General features: G+C 45.3%; 1 protein-coding gene across 5 annotated transcripts in view; it reads right to left on the reverse strand.

Moving 5' to 3' along the window:
• Nucleotides 1-22,921, reverse strand: part of MGLL (monoglyceride lipase) — a 140,588-nt gene that overhangs the window by 71,636 nt on the left and 46,031 nt on the right. For 2 of the 5 annotated variants that reach the window (XM_045024516.1, XM_045024517.1), the window contains exon 3: nt 15,029-15,167. In XM_045024516.1, coding sequence (XP_044880451.1) covers nt 15,029-15,167 — 139 coding nt within the window. Of the gene's footprint in view, nt 1-937; nt 1,017-15,028; nt 15,168-15,711; nt 16,169-16,567; nt 16,695-22,921 lie in introns of those variants that run through there. The other 3 variants (XM_045024520.1, XM_045024518.1, XM_045024521.1) reach the window with 3 other exon arrangements.

Genomic DNA, 22,921 nt, shown 5'->3' on the forward strand with positions numbered 1-22,921 from the left:
TAATCCTGTTAAGCCAGCGATTACTGGAACATGTGCTTTATGGGTTGAGTCATTTTCCATGCTTTGGGTATATAAAAGCTTGTGTTACTGGCACATTAGACATAACTGTAAATCAGCTGTAGATGGACTGTAAACAAAACTTTACATACTTTTGCCTACAGCAACGTCAATCTAGCTGGGCATTATTTCTTGGTCACAGCCACCTACCTAGCTAAGACTAGCTACCGTAGACTTGTTACCCTTAAACATTTCCACCATTGCTAACACCACTTCAGCTTTACCTGTGGTCACAATGGTGGCAACATTAAGTAAAGAAGGAGTCAGTTGCCACTGGCATTTTAAGCACCGGTCTTGTAGATTGGCCTTCTACAGGGTTAGCAACAGTGCTTAGAACACCAGCAGCTGAATGGTGCACTGCCTCCATTAGAGCTCCACTGGTAGAATGATAGCTAGTGATAGCAATGAGGGGGAAACAGCCCAGTGCAGACAATCCCTGAGTTGCAATTACTTAGGGTACATGCAAGCAAAGCTAAAGGCACTTTGGATGCATTTACTGCAGTATGGCTTTAAATAGAAAGGGAAATCAATACTCATTTACAGTATCTGGCAATCACTGAACCAAAACATACATGCACAGCTACAGCAAAGCAGAAATAACACTTATTGAAATGGCAAGCTGTTATTCTGCTGAGGGAATGCTGTGTCTTATGTGCATTCTTTCATTAGAAACTGAGAATACTGCCCATCTTTGCACATTTAAACTATAACAATGTCAGAAGCAAACAATCAAAATACTATGATTGTTAACTCAACGGCTGCTGGACTCTGCTCCAGCTTCTGTGCTGTGGTGAAAGGAAGCAGCGTTCCTTTTGGACCGCCAGCATACCAAGATGTCATAGTTAGTATACAGGATAGCACTTGGGAGTGTGCCTCATACCAGGTTTGGAAGGGCCAAAGGATTGCCATCTGTCTCCAATGTTGTAGAATTGTCCAATCCATGTCTGGCAAGTGGGACACTTTTCTCAGTCTGAAAATGATTTGGGGCTGGCAAAAATGTTATGCAGTCTTAATGTTCCATTACAATGTGACGCTGCTTTATATGACATCACTACTCTGTGACATGACTCTCCTTCCTGATGTAACAGAGAGTTTGTATCCCAAAGTGGGATATATTCAGCTGCTGGTGCCTGGTGTATCCCAAAGTGGTGATGCAGACTCCAAAAGGTGGGAAGCAGTAAAAGCAGAAACTGCAGTTTTTAAACAAATAAACATTCCCTAACCACTGCAGCAAGAACCTGAAAATGAAACTGGAGATAAACAAAAGTCAAAAACTCTTTATTGATTTCCATTGCCCTATCTGGGAGCATGCAACCAGTAAGCAACTAGCATAAATAATAACAGCTAGCTCCCATATGGTGCTTTTCATCCACAGAACTCATGGTGCTTTACAAAAGAGGCAAGTATGTTATTCCCATTTCACAGCTGGATAAACTGAAGCACAAGAAGTGAAATGCCTTGCCCATGGTCACACAGCAGAGCAGTGGCACAGATGGAAATAAAATCTAGAGGTGAAATCCTGGCCCCACTACAGTCAATGGGAGTGTTGCTATTGGCTTCAATGGCAGCAGGATTTCGCTCCAAGTCACCTGAGTTCCAGACCAATGCCTTGTCCACTGGGCCACAGCGAATGGCGAAATGTATTTTTATAAGTCTTTCTGTTTTGATAATCGATGGAGGTGTTAGTAATGTAGAAAGGGAAATGTTCTTCTTTACAATAGAAAGTATTTTTAAGTTTATGGTATCCCTTGCTAAAATCCCTTATAGTCAGCCTGAATGATGGTTTAAATGTTGACCTACTGAATATCCCTTTAATGAAATGAAATTATAAATGAAGTTCATAATACAGTTTTTTAATATTGTAAAATAGCTTTCATGTCAGATTAAAAAAAAACAGCTTCACCACTAAGTCAGCTAGATGTTATCTCTAGAGGAGCTTAATTACTTACTGCTTCCTCATCACTTCTCACTCCTTCAGCCCAGGAAATTAAGCCACCACAGATCTGCAGAGTTTGACAGGTGCGTTTGAAACCTCACTGAATTGGCATTGAATAACAAAGGTAAAAACGTTAAAAAAGGCCCATCTGTATAGCTGCAGAGAGCTGACAGACACCGCAAATTAAATCATCTTTCTATTCTCAGATAGGACAGTCTTTTCCACCCACTTAGCCTCAAGCCTGAACAGGGAAGAGGGAGATAATACACAATAGCCTCTTGTTCAGCTCAGGTCAGTGAGTGTCCTGAAGAGAGAATACTAATCTTTCCTCCTTGTAAACGGTGTTTGTTTACTGCACCTTCTTTATCTATCTGGCTGGTACAATCTATACACAATAATAGAGTACACAATTACTGTATTTATTTATTCCTTATGAGTGTCTGAAGTCTTTAAAATTCTGTTGACCTTCTTGTTCTTCTTCCTTTATCTGATCACCATCCGGGCAGCTTATTCCTAGGCTTGGTCTACACTACCAACGTATGTCGGTATAACTACGTTGCTCAGGGCTAGGAATTTCCACACCCCTGAGCAATGCAGTTTTACTGACCTAACGCCTGGTGTAGACAGCACGATGGGAGGGCTTCTCCCGTCAAAATAGCTAACACCTCTTGGGGAGGTGGATTAACTACACTGACAGGAGAAGCTCTCCCATTGACATAGATAGCATCTTCACTAAGTGCTACAGCTGCACTGCTGCAAATATAGACAGGCCCCTAGTTGAAAGGTAGAGTACACGCCTTGAATCACAGGACATCAGGAACAAGACATCTTCAGGGAACGCTGAGTAATATTTTTCCCTTCTTCTCCAGAACCTTTCATCTAAGGACATCAGCTCATGTTACAAATAATTAATTTAACCTTACAATACCACTAAGGCTTATTATGCCTATTTTATAGATGAGGAAATTAAGGTGTGGAGAGATTAAGGGCTCACTCCTGCAAACCATTGATCATGTAAGGTCCTTGCAAAAAATGAACCTCAGATTACTACAATATCAAACACTGTATTAAGACACAGCTGATCACTGTTTTGACTGTGTTGTTTGTATGTTGACTATCTATTGTCTTTTCAGCTTCTGAGGCTTTGTGCCTTCATCATCTTTTTTTTATGGTACTGTCCAGAGACCCCAATCACTATGCTAGGTGTTGTATAAAGACAAGTCCCTGCCTGAAGAGCTAAGCGCCTGGTTCCCCAGACTTACATTACGTAAGGAGTCTCTTTGGTTTCAGTGGGAGTACTCAGGTTGTATGGGTCAATTCAGTGTAGAAAGGTCCCAATAAAATAAATGTTATTTTTGTGAGCACTACCAGCAACTTCTTACAACAATAACAACAGTTCCATTGATTTCACTGGGATGCCCTGCGCCAGTAAGGGAGTGCAGGATCAGGTGTTAAGTGACTGGGTAGTCGCACAATAAGGCCTGCTCTAGAGCAGTGTTTGTACCATTATAACTATGTCAGTTAGGAGTATGATTTTTTTTTAATTTACTTTTATTTTTTTTACTGATACAGTTATCAGTACAAGCCCTAATATGGATGCAGTTATCCTGGTATAAAGGTGCCTTATTACCTTTCATGTACAGCAGTGGTTCCCAAACTGGGGTTCGTGAACCCTTGGGGGTTTGTGAAATGTTACAGGGAGTTCTAGGGGAAAAAATTCCCTAATGGTGGACAGAGCTGTCCCTAGGGATGCCAGGCAGCACGGGGGACAGGAGGCGGGGATGCTCTCCTAGATCTCTGAGGGCGAGGAACGAGCCATATTGTGTTTAATTCAAAACCACATGAAAATACCTTCTCTGTAACAGAAAAGGAAGCCCTGGGCCTGAAGTGGGCCATGGACGCTTTACATCATGACCTATTATGGAACCTCTTTTTGCCGATTGCAGATCATGCACAATGAATGACACAGACGTGAGAGAGAATCATGCATTGGAACCTCTACAACCATACCAGTTCCAGGTGCCTCATCGGCCAGGCAAAGCTATAGTAATATAATATAGCACAGACGCAACAATACACAAGGAAGGCAAACACACCCCAGAAGGCGACACGCTTGTGTTGTTTTGAGGGGGAGGGTATGTGACAGGGTGCATCACCATGCTAATGAGGCAGGCACCAGAAAGGCCATGGGGGAGGGAGGCTAGCCCTGTCTCTCCAGCCCTGTCAATCATGTACAGTAGAGAGCAGGCCTTTCAAAAGGAGGAGATTGCAATCATCTAGGGCAGTGGTTCCTAAACTGGGGTTTGTGAACACTTGGGGGTTTGCAAAAAGTTACAGGGAGTTCTCAAGAAAAAAATTCCCTAATGGCAGACAGAGCTGTCCCTAGGGACCCCGAGGCCAGCAGCCTGGAGCCCCTGGACTTCCAAGAGCTAAGCAGATCAAAGCAAGCATATCTACCACACTGAGGAGATTTAAACTTCAAGACTCCTTATAAGAAATGCAAAGGGGGGTGGATAGTCTTTGCTGTTTTTAAAATTAAATAGGCAGCTAGTATGGTTTTAAAAATTATTAGGAAGAACAAGTTTAAGCTTTGTTGTAACATGCGTTGTTTGCCTGGACTGCTCAAGACCTGAATGCTTGTGTAGGAGGAACTCTTTGAGTTGGCTTCTTAAAGACCTTCATGCTGTTTCATCTGATACTCCTTGATGAAACATAGGAGCCTTGTCTTATAACAGGCTTATTCAAAGTGATACAAGCTATGAAAGTGAGATCTTGGAAGAGTGTTGCCATTTTCATAATGTAATAAAAATACTGTAATTATAAATAATAGTGTGTAATAAGCATGTCACAAAAACAAAAACAAAATGTAGTCTTAAATTGGGTTAGCTAACCCATGTTAAAATAGCAGCAAAGACACAGCTATTTGGCTTTGCAGCTTGAGATCAACCCCATGTTGCTATACGCTTAAGCTTGAACTCAAGCTGAGAACCCCAGTAACCGTGTCTTCACTACTAGTTCAGCCCAAGTTAAGAACACACTTTTTTTTTTTTTTTGCAGTGCAGACATACCCTCAGAGTCAAACCCTACTCCCACACTAGTAATCCCTGTAATGTGAAATGCACTGTTTGCATGATTGAGGGGAGAAAGGTTTAACCTTAAGTCAGTGGCAGAACCCAGAACAGAACTCAAGTCTCCTGACTCCATGTCCTGCAAATCAACTACACAACCATCCTTCTTCCCTTCTCATCCATCCTCCCCTATCAATCTTCACATGGCTGGGGAGCACGAGTCCAAGAATGTGTCAGGCTGGAGGCACCTGGATAGCTAAAATAATTCTGCTTTCATTTCAATTGCCTAAGGGCCAGCTTGGAATCCCTTATCTATGGCATTCATCATGGGGCACTCCTAAAAGCAGCTCCTGCTCTCATACAGGTATCCACAGTGGTGCATTGCTTTCATTTTGCATTCAAGAGTGTTGCACACCTGGGCTCAGAAACTGACCCTACTAGTGCAGGTGTCCCAAAGACACAGGCAGGATAATAATAGCTGCTATTCATGAAGCAGCTTGTTTGCCTTTTTTCTTGGGTCCCATTGCAAAACAAAGACAGATTTGTTTATGTGGAATATTCTTGTGGTAACTGGTAAAAAAAATCATCCTACTTATGAAGGCTGTTGGAAACATCTACAGCAAGAATAGAAGCAGCCCTTCTGGCTGTCAAAGGGTCTCTCATAGTTGAAGCTGGTTTGTTTTTTTCCCATTGGAAATGAAAGAAGAAAAAAAAATCATACAAGGATGTTCCATTTCCAGTTAAGGTAATTCACCACGGTGCAAAGAAAGCATTAGCATTAAGGAGAAGCATAAATGATTGAGATATAGAAGAGGGAAACATTTAGAAATACGGGCAACAACACAACACTATAGTATATAAAGCCCTGAGTGTTGATTTGACAGTGTTAATCTTTAAGCAAAAATATGTTACTTCCTCTATGTGCTGCATATCATGTATGACAGTGGTTTTCAATTGTTTTTCATTTGTGGGCCCATAACAGTTTCAAATGGAGGTGCGGACTCCATTGGAAATCTTAGATATAGTCTGCAGAACCCCAGGGGTCCGCAGACCACAGGCTGAAAACCATTGATGTCTGGTAAAGTAAGCTGAGTTCATCCCAGGTGTAACTGCACTGACATCAGCCAGCTTACACCAGGGATGGATTTGGCCCTCACACTCTTTAGCTTAGTTACGTTTCTGTTCTCCCACCCCATCTGTAGAAACAAAACCCTTCCCCAAAGTGAATGATGTAAAGCTCCTTAGAAAAGTGACCTGTTTGGACATCTCTAGCACTCAGGTCACCACCTCCTTTAAGAAGCAAAGGACAAAACAAAGGTGCCTAGTTGGTTGTTACCCGACTAATAACAAACTCTGCCATTGTAAAAATGAGGACTCTGTAAACAAGGCCCCTTAGATTTTTCTCCCAGATGTGGGAGACCCTGGCCATGCCAAGTTAGCTACACTGAGTGGCTTACATTGAGGCCCTGCTTTCTTAGTTTTAGCAAGGGAGACCCTGCCCTTTGCGGGCCTTCTTATGTCCCTTCCAGTGGGGGATCAAAAGGAAAATAAATATTCCAACACACCGAAGAATAACTTCTTCCTGGAGCTAACTCAAGGGGAAAAGGTCAGCAGTACCTTCTTACTTCAGAACTGTCTGCATAGCAGTTTTCTAGGAGCCCTTCTGGACGGGTAGCTGAATCAGGCTCATTCTGTCACATATCCTGGGAGTTCGTGGCATTCCCTGTAGGGCTGTGGGTGGCCCCCTGTGCTTTCAGGTTTCGCTCCACCCATTGCCTGCTCAGGAAGATCTCTCCCCCTAGATCAGTGGTTCCCAAACTTTAACAACCTGTGAACCCCTTTCACTAAAATGTCAAGTCTCGCGAACCCCTGCCTAAAAATGAATATTTCCAGGGATTTTCTCCTTTACCTGAGTATAAATGATAAAAGCAGTGATCTTGGAAATATAAAATTTGTTTTTATGACATGCTTATTACACACTATCATTATAATTACAGTATTTTTATTACATTATGAAAATGGCAACACTCTTCCAAGATCTCACTTTCATAGCTTGTATCACTTTGAATAAGCCTGTTATAAGACAAGGCTCCTATGTTTCATCAAGGAGTATCAGATGAAACAGCATGAAGGTCTTTAAGAAGCCAACTCAAAGAGTTCCTCCTACACAAGCATTCAGGTCTTGAGCAGTCCAGGCAAACAACGCATGTTACAACAAAGCTTAAACTTGTTCTTCCTAATAATTTTTAAAACCATACTAGCTGCCTATTTAATTTTAAAAACAGCAAAGACTATCCACCCCCCTTTGCATTTCTTATAAGAAGTCTTGAAGTTTAAATCTCCTCAGTGTGGTAGATATGCTTGCTTTGATCTGCTTAGCTCTTGGAAGTCCAGGGGCTCCAGGCTGCTGGCCTCGGGGTCCCTAGGGACAGCTCTGTCTGCCATTAGGGAATTTTTTTCTTGAGAACTCCCTGTAACTTTTTGCAAACCCCCAAGTGTTCACAAACCCCAGTTTAGGAACCACTGCCCTAGATGACTGCAATCTCCTCCTTTTGAAAGGCCTGCTCTCTACTGTACATGATTGACAGGGCTGGAGAGACAGGGCTAGCCTCCCTCCCCCATGGCCTTTCTGGTGCCTGCCTCATTAGCATGGTGATACACCCTGTCACATACCCTCCCCCTCAAAACAACACAGGCGTGTCGCCTTCTGGGGTGTGTTTGCCTTCCTTGTGTATTGTTGCGTCTGTGCTATATTATATTACTATAGCTTTGCCTGGCCGATGAGGCACCTGGAACTGGTATGGTTGTAGAGGTTCCAATGCATGATTCTCTCTCACGTCTGTGTCATTCATTGTGCATGATCTGCAATCGGCAAAAAGAGGTTCCATAATAGGTCATGATGTAAAGCGTCCATGGCCCACTTCAGGCCCAGGGCTTCCTTTTCTGTTACAGAGAAGGTATTTTCATGTGGTTTTGAATTAAACACAATATGGCTCGTTCCTCGCCCTCAGAGATCTAGGAGAGCATCCCCGCCTCCTGTCCGATGCAGCTGTCTGAAGTATAAACTCCTTTGAGAGGTCTGGGTTGAAGAGTGTGGGATCATGACACATTTCTTTCAACATTTTAAAGGTTGCATCCCAATTGTCTGACCACTGCACTTTGCGTGGTTTCTTGTCTCTTGTCACGGATGTATGTGGGGCTGCAGTGGTGCCAAAATTAGGGACCAAGCAGCTGGAGTATCCAGCCAACCCTGAAAATTGTCTAACTTGCTTTCTGGGCATTGGTATTGAGTAGTTGGTCAAAGCCTGCACCCTGTCCACAAGTGTGTGTATATGTCCGCCTCCCACCGTACAGCCCAGGTACATGGTTATTTTATTTCCAGATTTGCTCTTAACCGGCTTGGTGATGAGGCCTGCTTTGGCAATCTACTGCAGTGCCGGAGTAACATGGTGGAGGTCTAGGCTATGTATGACTACGTCGTCCAAATAAGCCGCAGCGTATCGCCCATGTGAAAGGAGCATCTGATCCATTAACCTCTGAAACGTTGCCTCCACCCCATACAGCTCAAATGGCATCATTAGAAAATTGTACAGTGCAAGGGGCAGGGTGAACACAGTGTGAATTTGGAACTAACCAATACATGATTGAAAAGGCTAGTGAGGCAGGGCTATTGTTGCACAAGGAGCTTTCCCTGCACCTTCCTCATCAGGGTGGGGGTTTATACACCCTGTCACATTCTTCCTTTTTTTGATTTGGTTAGTTGCTTATCTATTCATTTTGTAAGTGCCTGAAAGTTTCATTAAACCGTATTACTTGGCCTTGCTGTGAGCTGTGCTGTTTCTCTGGAAATGCTATAGAAATTCTGGTAATGAACTGCCAAAATCAGCAAGCGATATGTAATGATTTAAGGCTCCATTCAAAATAAAACCTGCTTGGATTTCTACACCACAGGGGCAAGGCCCAAGAGGGAGAGGGATTTATTTTAACATTGGGTTGGTCCTTTGGTGCTGCTGAGCTGGAAAGAATTAAAGGGATTTTACAAAGGATAAAGGCTCTAGAAACATTAAATGCAAAAATAGTTTTGTTGGTTTTTTTAAATGTTATTTTTAATAGTAATTTAACTCTTTTCAGCTGTAGATTGGAAGGCACTTCTCAAAGGTGGCTAAGCTTCATGCGTGCCATATAAGCAATTAGATAGCTAGACAGATTATTTCCATTCTACTGATGTGGAAGCTGAGGCCAGGTCTACACTAAAAGGTTAAGTAGACCCAGCTTAATGGAAAAATGCACACTCCTGAGTTAGATAGTTAAGCTGACCTAACCCCGGGTGTAGGCAGCACCAAGTCGACAAAAGAATTCTTCCCTCGATTTAGCTTCTGCCTCTCAGGGAGCTGGATTACCTACAGTGACCGAGGAACCCCTCCCATCGCTGTAATGAGTGTCTATGTTGAAACATGACAGTGGTGCAGCTACAGCCGTTTAAATGTAGACATAGCCTGAGGCATTTGAGAAGTACAAGATCCACATTTTCGAAAGTGTCCTCTAACTTAGGGTGTCTCAAGCTTGGGGTGTCTGACCTGACAAGCACAAGAGCTGGGGTTTTTTGGGGTTTTTTTTGGTATTTTTTTTAAGACGTGCTGAGCACCCTTACCCTCCTCTGAAGTCACTGGGAACTACATGCACTCAGAACTTCTGAAAGCCCAAGTTGTCTCAAATTTGTACACACAAACGTGATGGCATCCAAAACCTGTGGCTCAGTGCTGGGCAAACTGTGGCCCATCAGGGTAATCTGGTTGCAGGCTGCGAGACATTTTGCTGACGTTGCCCATCCACAGGCACAGCCCCCTGCAGCTCCCAGTGGCCGCGGTTGCCCACCACAGCTGTGGATGCTTTTGAAAGTGTCAGCTTATAGGACTAGCTCAAGCCCACACATCTGTGAATGCTGGGAACAGAACATGGGTTTCGTAACTCCTTGCCTTCATTTCTATTCAAACAGCCAGTAGGGAACTTAACATGCTATGTGTTTTTTTTTTTTTTACTGTAAGTACTATTTTTTAACTAAGACCTTGTCTACACTAGCGATGTAAGTCGATCTGAGTTACGCTACTTAAGCTATGTACGTTAGCGCGGCATAGACACTATATGTCTACGGGAGACACTCTCCCACTGACATAGCTTCCGCCTCTTGTTGAGATGGATTAATTAAGTCGACTGGAGAATGCTCTCCCGTTGACTTATTGCGTCTTCACCAGACCCTCTAAATTGATCGCAGCAGTGCCGATTTAGCCCATAGTGTAGACAAGGCCTAAGGTAGGATTCCCTTAGTTGCATGATGTCCTGCATGTAGGCAGAAGTTAACCTGTTCTGGTATTAATGACTAGCTGATACTCCACACACTGCAGAACTGTCCTGAACGTGCTCTGCCACAGTCCAGTTATAGCTTTCAGTGCATTGGTTAGCACCTGATGCAAAAGAGTTAACCACTATCATGCTATACAACAGGGCAACCTTTCAGAAGTGATGTGTCAAGTCTTCATTTATTCACTCTAATTCAAGGTTTTGCGTGCCAGTAATACATTTTAACATTTTTAGAAGGTCTCTTTCAATACGTCTAGAATATATAACTAAACTATTGTTGTATGTAAAGTAAATAAGGTTTTTAAAATGTTTAAGAAGCTTCATTTAAAATTAAATTAAAATGCAGAGCCCCCAGACAGGTGGCCAGGACCCGGACATTGTGAATGCCACTGAAAATCCACTTGCATGCCGCCTTCGGCACACGTGCCATAGGTTGCCTACCCCTGCTATACAAGATATGCGTATTGCATCGCTAGGATGAATGAGTCAATCTTGTTAACCACACTAGCATGTCCCTACCCTTTTCCCCACATTTCCCTGGATGTTAACTTGGCCTCTGAATTACATTTTCAATGCAAAAGCATCATTTACAATAAAACAGGTTCAACGAGTTGAACAACTTACAGGTGTTACCCAAATGCACCTGCCTTGCTGTTTGCAAAGAGAGCTGAGCAGAACAAAACACCCACTCCAAAGCTCCTCCATTGGGAATAACATCCCACCCTAAAGGAGGGAGAGGAAAAGACCACCACCTCCTTTCGCTAGCCCCATTATTATCTTATCTATCCCATACCCATCACTGTGACATCAGACTGCCTTTGCTTCATAGGAGGTAACTACCTCCATCTCTCTTCTCAGCAAAACAACAGACCTGACTGAGACTCTCTCAGAGGGGATGGGGGTTCACTCTCTATATCAGGCCTGCACAACATGCGGCCCACGTGGGCTCACTGTGTGGCCCGCGGGGGGTGAGTAGGCAAGCAGCGGGTGAGGGAGGGGGGCTGAGGAGGCGGGTGGGCAGTGGCAGGGGGTGAGTAGGCGGGGGGGCAGGTGAGCCGGGGGTGGGGCGGAGGAGGCAAGCAGGCGGGAAGTGGCGGGGAGTGAGTAGGTGAGCAGGCGGGTAACTGAGGAGGTGAGCAGGCAGGCAGTGGCAGGGGGGGGCAGGTGAGCCGGTGGCGGAGGCAGCTGAGGAGGCGAGCAGGCGGGCAGTGGCAGGGGGTGAGTAGGCGAGCCGGGGGGGGCTGAGGAGGTGAGCGGGCGGGCAGTGGTGGTGGGGGGCAGGTGAGCCGGTGGCTGAGGAGGCAAGCAGGCAGGCAGTGGCAGGAGGTGAGGGGGGTGGGAGCAGATGAGCCGGCGGCTGGGTAGGGGAGCTGAGGAAGCGCGTGGTGGGTTGGTGGATGACCTGTTCTACTGATCTGATCTGGCTCCCATCCCCTCTCCAAAGGTTGCAGCTGTCTGGAGGTGCTGCCTTCCATGCCTTCCTCATTCACACCTCATTCATTCAACAGGGCAATTGATTACAAAGTGGGGGGAAGATCTTATTATTCTTCTAGCAAAAAGACATTTTTCTTTTCCCTTAATTATACTATCTTAGGGGCCTGCTATAACATATTACCAAGGTTCAATACCGCTGTTTCGGTGGGGCAGCACTAGGGAAGGAGGGTTTGTTTCCACAGGGCGGGTGGCGTTGAGGGGGGTTGTTTCGGGGCAGCTGGGCGGCCCTGGGGGGGGTGTTTCAGCAGCGCTGGGGGTTGTTTCCACGGGCCGGGCAGTGCTGGGGGGGTTGTGTCTCAGTGGGGCTGGGTGGCACTGGGGGTGGGGTTTGGCGGCGCTGGGGCGGGGGTTTGGTGGGGCTGGGGGGGTTTCGGTCCTCAGCTGTTTTCTTTGAAATAAAAAGGCCCTCGCCGCTTTACAAGTTGTGCAGGCCTGCTCTATATCCTTGGCCTTTGCGGTTCCCTACGTTCATTTGTAACAAAGATTCCCTATGCACAAATATGGGCAAAGGGGATCTGTGGATGCTCAGTGCCGTACAGGACCAGGCCTTATATATTTCTATCCACTAAGCAAGAAATCCTATAAACACCCCATTTTCCTGACAAATCATTTGACACAAAACTGCAGCCCTTCAGTCTACTGCAGCTGTTATCCACCTTAACATGCCTGTTTCTAGGAGTAAAAGATGGGCACTTTGGAAGGGGCAGTAGCTGTCACCTGGCCTTGTTCTCAGGAGTATTTAGCCATCATTTAGAGCCTGGCCCCTGGCAAATGGATTTTATTTTATTTTACCTTTGGCAAATTTCCTGTTTCTTTCCCCTGGGACGGGACCAAGGGTAATACATTCTCTACCAGTGGAACCCAAGTCAATGCTAACCTTTGGACACCTTTAGCTTTCTAAAGCCCTTAGCTGGGATTTGATCAATGAAAGGTTCTGTTTGAGCATTACAGCAGCACATGTTAATATTAAGGTTCCCAAAGCAAGTCAGCAGTTGAATAACACTACATTTATTGTAGCTAAAATAATAATTGCAATAGTTGCCCTCATCAATATTTGAAACAGAAGACATTCATAACGGGCCTGTAAACCTTCCCTGACATCTCCTGATCTCATTTTCATTGAATGTTTAAAGTTGGATAAAAGTGACTGAGCTTCTGCATATAAAGAGAAAAACTCTTGGATACTTTGGAAGAGAGAGATAAATGTATTTTCTGTTGTTCCTTCGATCTAAACATTCCAAGAGCATTCATGACAGTAGGATCTAGGTAGTAAATTGTTATTCAGTTACTTACACACGCTCTCTCTCTCATACACACAAAGCCAAGCTCACACACACACACCCCCCACACACACTTAAGAGCCACTTGTAAATGAGCAGCACTGATCCTGTTTACTTTGTTGTTACAAAACTAGGGCAACCTCACTCTCAATTAACTGCTTGGTGTGCAGAGCCCTGAAAAGATGAGCTAGTGCGAGGAATTAAACACCAAGTTTTAACTTCCACTTCACCATCCTTTCATTTCTTGATCAAAGACTCATCTGCTCCTCACTAATTTTCTAAGAAATTAAACATGAAAAGAGAATGCAATTCCACAACTGAGTGAAGAACACTGTGGGCAGTTAATGATTAATTAGCATTATAATACGTGACAGGCTGGTTTCACAGAAGAAGCTTGTTTTGCTACTGAATTTGTTCTGTAGAGGAAATCTTTAGGCTGGTGCCAGAACTATCTACAAACCAATGCCAGAAAGTTTCCTCCTGGTTTTTGGAAGACACAGTGGGGTTAGAAATAACTGCTTGAGTTGCTGCCCGGACCAGGTGATTTTAAGCTAAGACAGTTGTGTAATAGCCTGATCCTAAAACTGTTGACATCAATGGGATTGACTTTAATGGGCTTTGCAACAGGCCCCAAAAGTTCACCTGTTTGGTGACAGGTTAACAGTGGCTGTTGCTTCAAGGACAGCAAACTGGGTTTTCCCACATGTGCACTTCAGGAGTACGTGTGTCATCCACATAACTCCTGTCTGGCTTGGTAATGGTTATGGGAGCTGAAGCAGAAGGCTAGGTAACCTCAGCCACATTTCTACTACCCAGCAAGACCCACTGATTGATCCTGAAACAGAAATGTGACAAGGGACTTGGACAGCTGGGGCAGAAAAGTTTAACTTCCCAGTATTCCTTGGGCAGCCATTTCCCACAAACGTCCATCCCTGCAATGCAAATCTGGTTTGACTGCAGAAAAGACAAACAATAGGAGAACAGATGCATTTTCATATGTAGCTATCTGTATAGCTAGTGCTAGCATTCATACACATCAAGCCAGCATCTTGTAACAGTGACTGACAGGTAGAAGTGAGATCATAAATAACTAGAGAAATACACAGGCAATTTTCTACCACACTAGCATATTCATACTTTTAAAAGCACATAACCTAACTCAGAAGCCATTACAGTAAAGGATTATGAATAATAAGAGATTACTTAAATTTCTTAATCTGATTATTTGTCCACATTCCATCACTGAGTTCAGCTTTGAAACCACAGACAATTTAAAGTGGAAGATCCATCCAAGTAATTTTCCAACTATAAATTTAGTAAGAAGTAAATTACATATAGTGTGTAAAAACCTGTCATTGCACTGGGATTTATAGCCCCGCTGTTACAGTTGAATCAGACCTCTAGTGTTTGATTTATTAACACTAAAAATAATGACAAACGCTGGGCAATGAAAGCCTGTGTATTTCACACATCTCTGAAAGTTGGTGATATCTGATTAAAAATATCTACTATTGCTGAAATGCATCATATGCATGATATTTCCAAATGTCACCCTGTTCAACTGAGCATGAAATGAAAGTAAGTACAAATCTTGCAAAACATTACTCAAGTAAGTAGTCCTCATTTATGCAAGTAGTAAGGCCTGCTCAGGTGAGTAAGGAGTTATAGGATCTAATCTTCACATTGGAAGCGCTCTGGGGCAGGGATATGCCTTTTTATTGGTTCTGTAAAGCGCCACGAACACTTATGATACTGTATAATCTATAGATAACAATTAAGTTACGCTAATGGAGTCTTATTTATTGAGAACAAATGCATCATTTGAAAGTGCTCACCTTGGAGTTGCGGCTGGTTTCCAATATCTGCAGAAAAGATACTGTCCATCTGCATTGACCATATGAGGGAGGTCCTGATAAGGGATATTCTGAGGGCTCCGTCTTGGGGAATTTTCCTCAGGCATTCTAGAAGACTGACCTATAAGGTGTTGGAAAAAACAGGACATACTTTAAAGAGGAGCAGGAAAGATATTGGCAGAGGGGTTTACTAAGTACACACATTCAAGAAAGTCAATAAGGCAACTGACAGTGATGGAAATGTTTCTCCCACCCTACCAAAGATCCACAAAACTGGGCTCAATCTCATCTGCTTCTTGCAACTGCTCTGAGACTGAAGACTCACATTTTTTTTGAGAGAAAATGTTCACATTATCAGAGAGGAGGGAGATAACAACCCAACCACACAGCTTCATTACTGCTTTTTTCCCCTTCTCCCATCTGTGTTTATTTTACATCGTTTTGGGAAACGGCTCTTAAAAAGAATATTTAGCTGCAATCAAGTGCAAATTGTAAAGCACCACTATGGATACAAGGAGACAGCTGCATAAAAGATTCATCTCTCTTAACATCTCCAAAGAACGGCGAAGGGTGTGCAGTAATGAGGTGCCTGGTGGCACTGTGTAGTTATTATGCTCCTTTCTGACATCTGAAAAGGAAAACATATAGGAGGATTCGCAGCAAACCTGTTTTCATCCTGTGCAAGGGTTTGCATCCCAGAGAGACGCCGGCATTGCAAGTCAAATACAAGCATATAGAGCCTTTTGCATATCGCCGCTAAAATACATTAACACCCAGCCAAACATTCAGCACCCCCAGCCCCAGATCAATTCCTTTCTGTTGCAAAAAAAAAAAAAAAAGGGCAACAGAGATCTCTTCCCCTTGCAAGCTTCTGTGCTGGCTGCGATCCGCTCCCCCAAGCTCCTCGTTCCAATCTCTCTTTAGGGAAACTCGCCCGTAATTCATCACTTCTTGTTCATTTCATCACTTTTCTTAAACAAATCGCATGTGTGGGCTGAGGTGGTGGTGGGAGGGGAGGTGATGGGGCTGGGAAAGCTGCAGTCCACTTTCCAGAAGCTGCTGCACACACATCAAAGGCACCTTGAGCACAGGCAGCTGTGTGGCACGGGGAGACTTGTACAGAAAGTTACTGTGGCTGCAGGTTGCTTGCAAACTTTACTTCCTTCCTGTCACTTGCTGTGAAGGGACATGGGGGGTGGGGGTGGGGGTGGGAGAAAGTGGGACTCCCCACTCAGCTCCCTGCTGCAGTCATCTCGAGCGAAAAAAACACAACTTTCCCCAGCTGCCTCTCTCTAGTAGCGAGACCGGGCAGAGGAAGAAGAATTCAGACATTTAATTTTCTCAGACGCCAAAGAAAGCAACAACAAAAAAAAATCCCCCTGGGTTTCAAATGCATCAAGGAGCCCTGGTTTCAAATGCACCAGCCACCCCTGGCTTCCAATGCAGCCAGGCGTCTTTGCACCCCCCAGCCCCGGGCTCCCGGCACGTGGATGGCGAGGGAGCTGTTTAAAGGGACGTTACCCGTGGCTGAAAAGCGCGGCGTGTTCGCAGCTGCCCGTGGAGTCAGTGGCCCCGGGAGCAGCTCGCTGGCTCCGCGCCGGCGCCCCGCTCCATTCACGCATCCGCGGCGGTGCCGCTGCCGAGTTAATCCTAGAGCCGAGCGGTTGTGCCGAGCAAAGCCCGGCTGGCAGGGGCCCAGGAGGGCAGGCGCACTGGGGCCGGCTCCGGGAGGAGGGTGGAGCAGCAGCAGCCTGCTGGGCACGGCGAGGATCCTGGCTCAGGGCAGGTCGCTCTGCCCGGCGCACGTGTGGCCAGGCAGGGACCCGCAGCAGCCAGGCCCCAGGGTCCTAACGGAGTGACCCGGCCCCAGGTCCTTAGCTCAGGATCTCCCCGAGGGCGCAAGCTGCGCTCTGAGTCATGTCGTTGATCCAGACGGCAAGGCAGCCTGTGTCTCCTCCAGCCTGGCGTTCAGTCAATAATAAATTAATAATAACTAACCTCATTTCTAGGCGAGCCCGGGGAAACCCCATGAAAGAGGCAATCCCCACGCACGGTGTAGTGCTCGCCCCCCTCGGCTCAGGTGGCACCTTGGCACAAATGGCCAAGCATCGCTCTAAGGGCTCCCCGTTCAGAATAGGGCATGGTGGTATCAACTGCCCCAGGAGCAAATCCAGTGGGAAGCTTTTCATCGCAATTAGCCAGGTCCTCCCTTTCTGCCAGCTGAGGATCAGGCTCCATAGCTAGAAATGGGTGCTCTAACGCCAGAGCTATGCGCTTGGGATGGACAGGCAGACAGACATTAGATGCAGGGGAAACGAAAGATACACAGTCTGAAGAGAAGGGAGAGAATTAATCTAATGCCCCTTTACATTTCCCCAGCTTGGATCCCACCCCCCTGGTTCTGGTTCTAGTCTGATCCCAAACTAGAAGCAGCCCAGTTTGTTGTGCTGGTTCTGATGTGCAGTTGTTCTTGTGAGATTTCTGCCATTTGGGGCTGAAGGCTCTCAAAACTTTTGGAGCCACTCAGTCCAAACCTAAAAGCCTGAATAGTGCCCAGAGTCCAGATCAGTATCCCAACACCACCTGGTTGGCTCCTCTGTAATTATAACCTGCTTTATGGTATATAACAAATGCTTAGGAAAACAGTCAAAACTAATTTCTCTTCAGTGAAAAGCATCTCCGGGGTTTAAAGGCAAATGTCCAGGTACTGAATTTAAGAGCTTGATCCTTCAGTTCTAATGCTAGCAAAACTCCCTACTTAGCATTTATAGAGTACTTTGTGTATTGCCTACCTCAAGAGTGCAGACTCGGGCCTTTTATGCTTCATCATTTAATCTTTAATTTCTGGATGCCTATGGATGTCCAAGAGCCTCCTGGCATCTTAAGAAAAAGCAGCTATAACAAGATGTTTTAAAAACTAGGCAACATGCCCAAATAAATCCCAAAGTGGGAACAAAGGCTGAGGAAAGGAAAGAAAAATATAATCAACTACTAATACAGCAATCTCTGAGCCTAAACATATACATATTAAAGAGGAAATCAAAAGCACATTTGTATCTTATTGTCATTTATATTAAACCCCTTAAAGGAGTTTGTTCATTACAAACTGCAAAGGCAAAAATGTATAGTTCCAGAAACGCTATTATATGGAAATCCATCCATGGACATTTATAATGAGCAGGATTCAGGATTCCAGGTGAGGCAGGGGCCTTCTCAGAGCCTGGAGAACAGTATGTTCAAATAGCATATGATTTCTTAGCTCAACTACTCTACAAGTGTTACTGACTGTTCCATTTCAGGGGTGGATGAATCAATCTTATGTATATAAAACACTTTGCGATCCTTTGGGTTACAAGGTGCATTAAGTGTAAATTATTATTATATATACGGCTACCATCTGATCAGTTGACATTTAGTTCAACAGCACTATGGGCCCAATCCTACATTCTCTGCATGCTCCCAAATTCCCACTACTTCACTGGGAATCCTGGGTGTGCAAGGAATGTAGGATCAGGCCCTCTGGGGGCATTTGGGGATAATTCCCTTTTATAGACACACATTCTGTCTTGTGGTGTAACTGTAGAAATTAAAAGAAGCATCTGACTGTCTGTCTGATATTTCTCATGACTTGTGAGTCCTAAATAAGAAAATTATTCCTGGGAAAATTGCATGGATTGGGACTGAGGGATCCACCTGTTTGAGATCAACACAACATGGAAGGGTCCAGCTCAGTAATTATTGCAGGCTAGTCTCCAGTGAGAAAACAAAGGGAGCTGTGAGAGTGCAGTGATTGCCAGATGGTAACATCGTTTGCTTTCTCTAGTCAAGAGTGAGGCATAATTTGGAAATATATTTTAAGCGCAATCAAATTCCTAATAAAAATAGAATTAGGCTCGTTTCTATCTTTACAGTAACTTGATAACAGCTCGGATTTACGAGGTGCATCCAGAAAAGTTGTTTAGTGTAGGTAGGGCCAAATCTTGCTTGCTATCAGGAAGCAAGCAGCCCCATTGACTCCAGTTGTACATATGTGAGTACACCGAGATGGATTTGGCCTAAAATAGGGCAAATGACAGAAAAAGAATCCAGCACTGGAAAGAGAAAAACCTCAAATACAAATGAGGGATGGATAATGGAGGGGAGGGGATGGAAGGGCTGCAAGACATTAGGAGGGAGAGAAGGATGATGGAGGAAGGGATGCATGGAGGGCAGGGAAAGTGACACTGGAGCAGAGACGGGCATAAGTTTCTCTTTGCCATTAGACTTCCAGTCACAGAATGACTTTTTAATGGATTATTTCCTCTTAGCATGCACAGGTAAAGAGATTTTATAAGATCCTTCTGTTCCAGTTGACTGTCACATCCTCGTTAATTGCAAGAGTAGTCTGATTTGAGAAGTGGATTTAATTGGAGATTTTGCTAAACCATTTGCAATTCTGCTGAATAGGATCATAAAACAGCCAGCTTCACTGATGATGATTGATGAAAATTGGATCTCGGGAAGCAGAATTAGAACATAACTATGACATATCTGGATATGAAAGAATTAACTATAAAGATGAGATATGCCATAGGTTACAATACACAGAGAGCAGATGGAAAGAGTGACAGAAAATGTATGCCAAGAGAGCACACGGGGAAAAAGAAGACGACGAAGAAAAATTAAATGCAAGAGAAAAGCAAAGAAGACAAAGTAGCAACTGCAATCAATTTGCAATAATTGTTCTAGTTTTGCCACTCTCTTTGGCCAATTCTTTATTCCTCCCTATCCAGAGTTCAGTCACCAGGATTTACTTCTTTTGTGCTTTCTACTTTAGCTTGACTATTGATATTACAAGATAAGAAAGACATGTACAGAGAGAGGCAAGGGGGTTGGGATGAGCTGCTTTTCTTTGACCCTAAAATATTTATCTTAACTCCTTGCCATATTCATTAAAAACATAGGCTTGGTGCCATGCAAACTGGGTTGAGAAAAAATAAATCAATTATAATCTCCCTGTTGGCAGGGGCGGCTCTAGGAATTCTGCCACCCCAAGCACGGCAGGCAGGCTGCCTTCCGCAGCTTGCCTGCGGGAGGTCCGCCGAAGCTGCGGGACCAGTGGACCCTCCACAGGCAAGCCGCCGAGGGCAGCCTGCCTGCTGCCCTCACGGCGCCAGCAGAGCGCCCCCCGCGGCTTGCCACCCCAAGCACGCGCTTGGCGTGCTGGGGCCTGGAGCCGCCCCTGCCTGTTGATCAAATTCATGCTTAACGATGGCCTCAAAGACTAGCTCTGCACTGGCCTGCTGTCCTTTGGGCCCATGAACCAATTCAAAGTCAGTTTTACTTTAGAAGGAGGGTTTAGAGCAAAGACCCGAGAACCAGAAAACCTATTTCCAGACTCTTCCATTGACTTGCTGACCGAGTTTAGGCAAGTCACTTTGTCTCTGTTTCTCTGTCTGTGTTCCAATGGGAATAATAATACTTAATCTTCAAAGCACTTTAAGGCCTGGTCTACACTACGCGTTTAAACCGGTTTTAGGAGCATTAAACTGATTTAACGCCATACCCGTCCACACTAAGCCCTGGTCTACACACAGCCCCTGGTTCGAACTAGGGTACGCGAATTCAGCTACGTGAATAACGTAGCTGAATTCGAACTACCCTAGTTCGAATGACTTACCGTCCAGACGCCGCGGAAGCGAACTCCGCGGCTCCAAGGTCGACTCCGGCAACTCCTCCTGCCGCGGTGGAGTACCGGAGTCGACCGCGGCACTTCCGGAGTTCGAACTATCGCGTCTAGATCAGACGCGATAGTTCGAACTCCGAGGAGTCGAACTCGCCGCGTCAACCCGGCGGGTAAGTATAGACGTGGCCTAAGAGGCCCTTTATATCGGTATAAAGGGCTCTTTAAACCGGTTTCTGTACTCCTCCCTAACGAGAGGAGTAGCGCTAATATCGGTATTACCATATCGGATTAGGGTTAGTGTGGCTGCAGATCGACGGTATTGGCCTCCGGGCGGTATCCCACAGTGCACCACTGACCGCTCTGGACAGCAATCTGAACTCGGATGCAGTGGCCAGGTAGACAGGAAAAGCCCCGCGAACTTTTGAATATTTCCTGTTTGCCCAGCGTGGAGCTTCGATCAGCACGTGTGGTGATGCAGTTAAAAATCAAAATAAAGAAAGAGCTCCCGCATGGACCATGCGGACGTGATCGCTGTAAGGGCAGGCAAATCTGTTCTATCAGCGCTCCGTTACAGAAGACGAATTAAAAAACATTTTTAAAAAATCTCCAGACAGACGCCATAGCAGGGACTCAGCGCACTGCTGCGTGACAAGCGTAACGGAAAGCCAAGGAATCAAATGGACGCTCATGGACTGGAGGACTCAAGCTATCCCACAGTTCCTGCAGTCTCTCTGAAAAGCATTTGCATTCTTGGCTGAGCTCCAAATGCTTCTAGGGTCAAACACAGTGTCCGCGGTGGGTCAGGGCATAGCTCAGCAATTTACGCAACCCCCCACCCACCCCCAGAAGTGAAAGGGAAAACAATCCTCTCTTGACTCTTTTACATGTCACCCTATCTTTACTGAATGCTGCAGATAGACGCGATGCTGCAGCACTCAACACCAACATCCTTGCTCCCCCCTGCCATGGGTGGCTGATGGTGCAAAACGACTGGTACCCGTCCTCATCATGAGCCTATTGGCACATGGGGCAGTGCAAAAGGGCTGATAACCATGCTGACTAGCATCCGTCTCGATCAAGGGCGCCTGGCCCTAATTTTTCCTGGTAGATGGTACAGTATGGCTGATAACCATCGTCATCATAGAAACAGGGGGCTGAGCTCCGTCAGCCCCCACCCTTCATGTGTAAAAAAAAGATTCAATTGCCCCTGGACTAGCAGAGGGATGCTGGGCTCCTCTCCTCCACACTCCTTACTGTCCTGTCTGGACTATCATAGCAGCTGGAGGCTGCCTTCCACTCATTTCTCACTAACAAGTCAGTGTGTCTTATTCCTGCATTCTTTATTACTTCATCACACAAGTGGGGGGACAATGCTACGGTAGCCCAGGAAGGCTGGGGGAAGAACGGAATCAACAGGTGGGGTTGTTGCAGGAGCATCTCCTGTGAATAACATACAGCTCATAATTTCTGCAGGATCTGACACAGAGCAGCTGTGCTCTCTGGTTCTATGATACAGTGGTTCTCTAGTACACTTGCCCATATTCTAGGCAGGACTGATTCTATTTTTAGATACCAAAAAGGAGGGATTGACTCAGGGAGTCATTCCCAATTTTGGCTTTTGCGCCCCTGGCTGATCTTAGCCAGGGGCACTTATGACAGCAGCAAATGGTGCAAAAGGACTGGTAACCATGATCATCTTATTACCAATTTATGGTATGGTAGATGATACAGTATGGCTGGTAACCATCTCTGCTGTCATGCAAAAGCAAAAGCATGCTTCTGTGTAGCGCTGCTGAATCGCCTCTGTGAGAGGCATCTAGTACACATACGGTGACAGTCACAAAAGGCAAAACAGGCTCCATGATTGCCATGCTATGGCATCTGCCAGGGCAATCCAGGGAAAAAAGGCGCAAAATGCTTATCTGCCGTTGCTTTCCCAGAGGAAGGAGTGACTGACGACATTTACCCAGAACCACCTGCGACAATGATTTTTGCCCCCTCAGGCACTGGGATCTCAACCCGGAAATTCCAAGGGGCGGGGGAGGCTGCGGGAACTATGGGATAGCTACGGAATAGCTACCCACAGTGCAACGCTCCAGAAATCGACGCTAGCCTCGGACCGTGGACGCACACCACCGATTTAATGTGTTTAGTGTGGCCGCGCGCACTCGATTTTATACAATCTGTTTTGCTAAACCGGTTTATGTAAA

The sequence above is a fragment of the Mauremys mutica genome, chromosome 7 (assembly GCF_020497125.1).
Source record: "Mauremys mutica isolate MM-2020 ecotype Southern chromosome 7, ASM2049712v1, whole genome shotgun sequence".
In the NCBI taxonomy this organism is placed as follows: Eukaryota; Metazoa; Chordata; order Testudines; family Geoemydidae; genus Mauremys; species Mauremys mutica.